General features: G+C 37.0%; 2 protein-coding genes across 2 annotated transcripts; one reads left to right on the top strand and one right to left on the bottom strand.

Annotated features, from left to right (window-relative positions):
- Window positions 1–847: 847 nt before the first annotated feature.
- On the bottom strand, window positions 848–1,449 carry LOC142620699 (uncharacterized). Its single transcript, XM_075794025.1, has 2 exons — window positions 1,120–1,449; window positions 848–1,030 (listed from the first exon to the last, which is right to left on the bottom strand). Exons 1-2 carry the CDS (start codon window positions 1,447–1,449, stop codon window positions 848–850), a joined length of 513 nt encoding a protein of 170 aa, XP_075650140.1.
- Window positions 1,450–7,355: 5,906 nt separating this feature from the next.
- LOC142618765 (zinc finger protein 4-like) lies at window positions 7,356–7,963 on the top strand. The gene has a single exon (XM_075791779.1). It carries the CDS (start codon window positions 7,378–7,380, stop codon window positions 7,942–7,944), a length of 567 nt encoding a protein of 188 aa, XP_075647894.1. The 5' UTR covers window positions 7,356–7,377; the 3' UTR covers window positions 7,945–7,963.
- The last annotated feature ends 364 nt before the right edge of the window (window positions 7,964–8,327 follow it).

Here is an 8,327-nt window from a genome sequence, read left to right as displayed (position 1 = left end):
GGAGTAACGAAGGTTGTTTTCTCCTGATTATCCAGAGCCAAATGTATTTGGTGATATCCTTGAAAAGCATCTAGGAAACTCATCTAAGGATGCCTAGCGTGGCATCCACCAACTGATCAATGCGAGGCATGGGGAAAGGATCTTTGGGACACGCCTTATTCAAGTTAGTAAAGTCTACGCAGACCCGCTATTTGCCATTCTTCTTCTTAACTATCACTGTATTAGCCAACCAATCTGGATAAAACACTTCTTTGATAGCTCCTGGTTTCTTGAGCTTAATTACTTCTTCTTTGACAGCATTAGAATGCTTTTTAGACGATCGCCGAGGTGACTACTTCTTTGGTACCACAACAGGGTTGATATTCAAATGATGACAAATGAAACTCGAATCGACCCCCGGGGCCTTATAAGAATTCCAAGCAAAGATATCAAGATTTCCCTTAAGGAACTTTACTATTTCCTCCTCCTGAGGAGGTAGCTGGGTGCCTATTTGAAAATAATTTTCTTTATTGTCACCTATAGCAACTCGCTCCAAGGCTTCACATTCGGTTTCCACCGATAGATCCCTTGATAACGTCGGCTCCTTTAATTGCTACAAATCATGATAATCTGATGCCGATGACCTAACTCCAAACTAATGTCTCATTACAGCCACCATACATTGTCTCGCTGTAGACTTGCTTCCGATCAGCTCTTTAACCGGATTCCTAGATGGATATTTCACCTTCAAATGCAAAGTGGAGGGGACAACCCCTATGGCGTGAAGCCAAGTACTTGCCACAATGGCCATGTATGGAGAATATGCATCCACCACTATGAAGTTGACCTCCACAACTTCTAACCCTGTCTATACCGGCAACTTGACTTGTCCCATTGGTATAACCATCTTCCCATCAAAACCTACTAGAGGTGAATCATAACTAGTCAAATCTTTTGGTTTTAATCCTAAACCTCTATACAAGTAGGGATACATAATTTCCGCCCCACTACCCTGATCCACCATAACACGCCTCACGTCATACCCCCTATCCTGAGTGTGACCACCAGAGCATCATCATGTGGCTGTATAGTTTCAATCTTATCATTCTCCGAGAAGCTCAGTTCCAATTACAGTGCAACCTTTGCTCTCTTCAGCCCATGATTAGAGTTCTCGGATAGTGGGCGAGCCACAGTCATTACCCGGGAGGGGCATGAATCTGCATTTTCAAGGGTTGCAAAGATGACATTAATGGTGCCCAATGGAGGCCTCGAAGAGGTGTTCCCTTGAGTACCTGAACCTGTGTGACTAGCTTGCCCATTGGGCTTATATAGGAAATGTTGTAACCTTCCTTCCTTAACCAATTGCTCCAAATGATACCACAGATTTTTACAGTTCTCGGTGGTATGTCCGTGCTCTTGGTGGTACTGACAATGAAGGTTCTGATTATGTCTTGCAGGGTCTCCATTCATCTTGTTAGGTCATTTAAAGTATGGTTTATTCTTCATTTTCTCCAGAATTTGATGGACTGGCTTTCGGAATACTGTGTTTACAGCCTGTGGCATAATACCAGCCCCAATCTGCCTGGTGAAGTCTTGCCGAGGACAATTGTCATTGTATTTGTTCGACTTGAAGTCCCTCATATCTTGAGAGACCACCTTTGCCTTTCCTTTACCTAACTGCTAGTCCTCCTTAACCCGCTTATATTTATCAATCCGGTCCATCAGTTGGCGTACACTACTGACCGATTTCCCAGTTAATGACTTCCTTAAACCATGCTCGGCATTGTAAGCCGACCTTGAAAGTTCTAATGGCCACATCATCAAAGTCCCTATCTATCTCATTGAACATCTTCCAATATCTATCTGTGTACATTTTTAAGGTTTCACTCTCTCGCATGGCCATGGACAACAAAGAATCCAGAGGCTGAGGGACTCTACTAAATGTAATGAAGCGAGATCCAAATACCCGAATGAGTTCCTTAAAGGAATTAATGGACCTTGATCCTAGTCCATCACACCATCTCATCATAACAGGCCCCAAGCTGGATGGGAAAACCTTGCACATCAATTTTTCATTCTTGGAGTGCATAGCCATCCTCTAGTTGAAATGGCTTACGTGTTCTACAAGGTCAGTTCGACCATTATACATGGTGAACGTTGGCTGAGTGAAATGCCGAGGAAGCTTTCCCCCTTCAACCTTATATGTGAAGGGAGACTTAGAAATCTGATTCAGCGCCCTACCCATAGCATCAGTTCCTAAACCCTTGGTGGATGAACTCCTCTTGTTGCAATTATGATGGCCACTATCTTCATACGGGTAAAACTCACTAGGGGGAGTTATTGACCTTTGCCTATAGCTATCCCCCTCATTCTCATTCTCACCAGAAGAAGAGTCAGAAATGGACTGAATCTGCCTCTGTCGTTCATGACGTAACTTTCTTTTCAAACTGTCAATTTCCACCTGCATGGCCCTGGCCCTCTCTTCATGGGAGATCCTGCTTCCACCTCGTGACTGGCTCCTGCTCGTATGGGTAGTATGTACACTTCCCTCCCGATCTCCACCTTTTTCAATAGTGTGAACATCATCCTGATGCTGAGACCCCCTGGACTCTACTTGGTGTGGACTTGAATTTGCCATGAACAAACTTTAGACTCACTAAAAATCCAAAATTTTCCACAGACAGCGCCAATTGTAAGGTCACAATTTGGTGCCCCGGCTTAACAAGAAGGAGGACGTAGGCCCAAAGAGCTCGATACAATGAATTTGTAAAGTGTGAGTTAGAAATCTTGATTCTAATGAGCTTGAACGGTAATGGCAATGACCCAAGATCACAAAACCGTGTAGATGAACAAGTTTATAGGATGAAATTTATCCTTGGACTAAAGACGAGAACCAAATGTTTATATTTCTTCTTACTTAAAAGATTCTTTACAAATATCCTCCTCCCCTGGTGCTACATGACCTGTTCTCCTCTTATAGTCCCTTCTCCTCTCCTCTAGATTCAGATTGCTCCCTTTGATACTTGTCCCATCCCCCTCTTTTGGAAGTCTCTAGGTAATAGCTGTAAGACTGAAAATTACTGTTCAGGTATCACTTCCTCGTAAATGCGGCTAGAGACTTTGGCATAGAGCATTCAATGCGGTGGTAGCAGCTTTCTCTTAGATCTTTTTCTTACCCTCCTTGCTCTCTGTGCCCCTTTTTCAACATATCTTCATCTCCCAGACCTTCTAAAATATCATTTTAGTTAATATGACGTACCACTTGATCATTGCTGTACTCAGCCGAGGAGGTAGTCTTCCTCGGATTATTTACATTCACCTCACTTGCCATATTTGCTTCCGGGGCTGTAAGTTTGATATCGTTATTACCATTAACCCGTCCTCGGACAAAAAAACGTCCTCAACTCAAGCCCATGACTCAAAAACGTATCTAGGGCCTTTTGTCCCCACACTGAACATGATGATACATTGACTTAGATGGAGTTGATTATTAAAGATGATGAAAAGATATTTTATTTTGGTTCATATATAATGTATTATCACTTCTGAGTTTAATCAATTTGAACGTGCAAGTTATAAACATAAGTTAATTTGATTTATTTAGTTAGCTTTGTTAAATTTTATTACATAAGTTATGATTAAATTGGTCATTAGTTAAATGTATTTCGAATTTATAATGAATATACCTTTTATATATATGTATATCTATAATTATTTTATAATTTTATTAGGTGTTTGTATATCTTACGATACACAATTTAATACGATATACGATACAAAAAAATTAAAAATCAATTAACGATACGATTCATGATTTGACAATTATGCCCAAAAACAGTATCTTTCTTCACAAGAGTTTCTATTCTGCCTTGATCAAAATATCCACAAAATCTACTAGCATGTAGTTCTTCAAACAATCCCAAAGATCCTTTAGGTTGACATAGCCAATTTCCCCTAAAGAGAAAGTCATTCAACATCAAGTACCCTGACTCTTCCCATTGCTTACATCATTTAGCACCTTAGATAAGATATGATCCATTGTATGACACTCAAGTAGAACATCGAAGCCAATGATCTCACAATAAATAATACCTAACAAACCATATCTTTGATTGAGAGCATCTCCAATAGATTAGCTAAATCTATATTTTGGAGAGTAAGCCCAAAAAACTAGCTCCAACTGATTCTTTATATGCAAAACTTTTCCAAATTTTTTTTGAAGTTGCTATAGTCGTTCTCTTGATCTAGAGAACACTGTAGCAACTGCAAATGAATTTTTCTACTTAAAAAATTCATACATCTCAATAAAAAAACAATTATTTCTCTCTCCTCTCACAGCTATAAACACAACAATCTTTCTCTCAAACATCTCTAAACTCAAGCATAATCAGATTATCAGAATACAAACTCAAAAACACAATTTTAAAATTAATCAAATCATAACAATAAAAAAAAAGAAAAGAAAAGAAAAGAAGATGACAGAAGACAAAAGCCATCTGACCCATCTGGACTACGTTGGGGATGAAGATGAGCGACGACACAATGACCCATCTCTCTTGTTCTTTCTCTCTATGCCTCTTTTCTTTCTTTTCTTATCGTAGAGAGAGCTGGTGAATGTTCTGAAATCAAGTAAAAAAAAAAGAAACAGAGAGAGCTGGAGAAAGAAAGAGAGAATGAGAGCTGGATTCGCTGGAATGTTCTTGAATGAAGGAGAAAAAGAAAATAAAAGAATGGGGGAGGGGGGATAGAGATAGGACACTGGACACGTGTGTGGAGGGAAAAAAAGAAAAAAAAAGAAAAAGAAAAAAAGAAATGAAACGTATGAATGAAAATGAAATGAAAGAAATGAAAAATAATATAAAGAATAAAAAAATCCTAATTGAGAAATGCTACCACAATATTTTCACAATAAATTTTAAGTAACAGATTGTTATTAGTTAATATTGGTGAGTAGAAAAATAATTTTAGTGGTAGGTTCAAATTAGAACTAGTAACAATTTTTCACATAAATTTTGTTGTGAAAGTATTGCAAAAAAAGTTGTGGACGTAACACTTCTCATTGAATAATATAGTTGTTAAAAAAAGAATAAATAATGAAATAAGAAATAATATTTAAATGATATAGAGAAATGATAGAAAATCTGTTGGAAGATGTATTTGAAAAAGTAGGTAGGTAAAAGTTAAATATCACTATTTACTGTTCAAAAAGTACAAAAATATAGAGAAACTATTGGAAATGTTGTGAAAGCATCATCCACTTTGTTTGATGAACCTGTTATCCGTACATTTGGAATCAGTTTCTTTAGTAGTATCCATCCGATAAAGAAAAGAAAAGAAAAATGTACATTAATTAACTTGATTAATCCGTGTCATCCTTATATTTATAAACACGCTTCTATCTTTAAATAATGTTGTAACACGATCCTTATAACAAGATTAATTTGCATTTTGACCTTCTCCCTTGCACACTTAAATTTAGATATCGTTTTTGAGATAGAACTTGCATTAAGCTCACTTAATTAAATTCAAATACTTGATTGTATTTAGTTTTTGAGAGAGGTATAGTTTTAACCTATAACATCTACTCGTGATGATTGCAGCACATTTAATTAAATTCAAATACTTGATGATATTTTTTTTAGAGAGGTACAGTTTTAATCTATACCGTTCATTCTTGATGATTGTTCTTCATTACCAGATCAAAATTCTTGATTGTATTGATTTAACACAAATATTATAATCATTTGTGAAGAAAATCGAACGAAATTCAATTATATATTTGAATTTAATTAAAGAATAAGTCTTACCTCATTTTTGGATACATGGGAGGATTGCATATAATACCATCCTTTACACTAATTTAGTGGGTCTTCATTAATTTTGGTTCAATTCTTGGAGGTCTGATATTTACCATGGTAAAAGTAGAGCCGCAGCGAAATTCAAGTAGAGTTAATAAAGTCGGGATCTTGAGAGATGTTTGTCACCTCTTGTTAATTGTCAATATAGCAGGTTTGGGGGGCTGAATGCAAATAGCGAATAGCAAATTAATGCAAGGAATGGGTGAAGGTGACAAATTGCATGAGATTGGCGGTGCAGAGAAGACTGTTGTTTTGTTAGCCCACTGTTATATCATATCATCATCATCTATATATAAAAAAAAAAAGAAAAAAGAAAAAAAAGCAGAGGAATGCAACAGACATGAGCCATTTGCTGCAATATATTATTAAGGCAACCAAACCAACCACCTACGGGTACCAGACCAAGTTGGGGGGACCTCACAGACTTCAGCTTTTAATGAGTCACATACACAAAACACAGTCCTTCCATATTGGCTGGCTATTGGAGATGACAATTAAACCTATCGATCTATCATGTTATGTAATTGTAAGCTTACCTATTCTGATGACTTCTGACACCTCTGTCTTCCTTCTCACTGATTTGCCTCCCTCTCTGTCCACTACTTATCTGCCACCTCATTTGTTTCTGAATTCTGAATTTTGAACTTTGAACATGATAACCCAACCCACCCTACGCCCTCGATTAATACTAACAATTGAGACTTCACAAATAATTGTCTAAGTGGCAAGCAGTTAATATTTAGTAAGAGTAAAATAGTTAATGATAGGTCAAGATAAGAATCAATAAAAACTTGCAGACTCAACTGTTATTCGATTAATAAAGTTGCCACTCGTATAATCAAAGCTAGTTTAACTGAGCAAAGGCAACACTGTCTTTTACACCAGTAATTAAAAGAAAAAAAAATTAATTAGTTTGATAATCTTAGTCAGCAGCCTGGGGAATCATGAAAAGTAGTCTAGTAAATTAACCTGGGAAATGAAACTAAAAACAAAAGAGTAATAAAGAGTGTTGCAAAGAGAAGCCAAAGTGAACCCAATAAGTTCATGAAATCGCTAAATTGTCAGAGAGAGAGAGGGAGATGATTCCATGTGCCACCAATCACTGTCGTAACCTTAGCAGTTAGCATGCAGGAACATCTTATCTCTTCTGTTCTCAGCCCATTCCCATACATCGCTCTCTGTCTAAGTGTCAAGCACTGATCTATTTAATTATTACAGTCCCAAACTCCTTCACATTTTCCAACTCTTCCTTTTTAGAGTTTGGCTTCTGAACTCTCTTTTCTACTCCTTTTTGATCAGATCAAACGCCAAAAATCCCAAAAGTCAGTACATTTTTCTTCGTTCTCTTTCTTTTTCCTCCTCTCTCTCCTCTGCTACACACTGCTCAAACAAACGTTGTTTCTACTCTTTTTTTTGAAGGTTCTAAAAAACTATATTTATTTAAAATTCATTCTGGTTGTCTTCTTTAGGTTGGTTAAGTTCAGGAATTTTGCTTACATTTATCTTATGAGTTTATTTATTTTTGTTTGTAACAGGCAATATGGAAGATGAGGTCAAAGTAGCCCATGTTGCAGAAGACACAAGTACAACTACTTCGAGAGTATTTCCTTGTTTATTTTGTTCAAGAAAGTTTTACAGTTCTCAAGCTCTGGGAGGCCATCAAAATGCGCATAAGAAGGAGAGGAGTGCTGCAAGAAAAGCTAAGCGGGCAAGTGAATATGCACAAGGATCTTTGCCTTTGCCACGTCCTACGCTTATGGCTCCAACTCATCATTTGGGCATTTTAGATCCTTCAATGTACATAACTGCGCACGCTGCCAATCTTCGATGCTTTCCTACTCAACAATCTTCAGATCGTTTTGGGTCCAATGGTGGTGCTCCTAGGTTTGAGAATGTGGTATATTATGGTGGGAGTTTTCCAAGCAATCCGTATAGTTTTGAAGAGGATGAGCAAAGTTTCATGAATTGGCAGAGAAGCATACGATGCAATAACTTCAATGGAGGAGGCTCATCCCAACATTTATCAATGATGAATAATGATAACAATCACCATCTTGGGAATTATAATGATAAGGATCAAAAGCTTGACCTTTCTCTCCATTTATAGAAATGGAGGATAGGAATAGGAGAGAATGGGTGCGTTAGAGAGGAATATAAATTTTCTATCTCACTTTTTGTGTTCATTAGGGATACAAATTTGAGAACAAGTGAGTGAGTGACATCTTTTTCGGTTTTTATTTTTGGAGGCCTTAATTTATTTTTTCCTCACTAATAATAATGAGCATCTCTAGCGGCTCTACTCAAATTTTGGATCAGTTATTAAATTGTAATGCCAAGATTATTAAATTTTGGATCAATGTTGGTACTTTTTTTTTTTTTTTTTTTGTGGAGAGAAAAAGAATATTAATGTTGGTACTTGGAACTGAATCCTATATTTGTACTTAGGGTGCGTTTGTTTCGACAATAAAGCAATTTCGAAAAATGTTTTCA

This window comes from Castanea sativa, chromosome 12 (genome assembly GCF_040712315.1).
Source record: "Castanea sativa cultivar Marrone di Chiusa Pesio chromosome 12, ASM4071231v1".
Taxonomy (NCBI): domain Eukaryota; kingdom Viridiplantae; phylum Streptophyta; class Magnoliopsida; order Fagales; family Fagaceae; genus Castanea; species Castanea sativa.
The sequence above is the reverse complement of the archived record's forward strand: the minus strand, read 5'-3'. Positions and strand labels throughout refer to the sequence as shown.

Coding starts and splice junctions, on each gene's coding strand:
- LOC142620699 (XM_075794025.1), bottom strand. CDS start 1,449: ATGAATGGAGACCCTGCAAGACATAATCAGAACCTTCATTGTCAGTAC. Junction 1,031..1,119: donor ATGGGCTGAAGAGAGCAAAG/GTTGCACTGTAA, acceptor GGTCACACTCAG/GATAGGGGGTATGACGTGAG.
- LOC142618765 (XM_075791779.1), top strand. CDS start 7,378: ATGGAAGATGAGGTCAAAGTAGCCCATGTTGCAGAAGACACAAGTACA.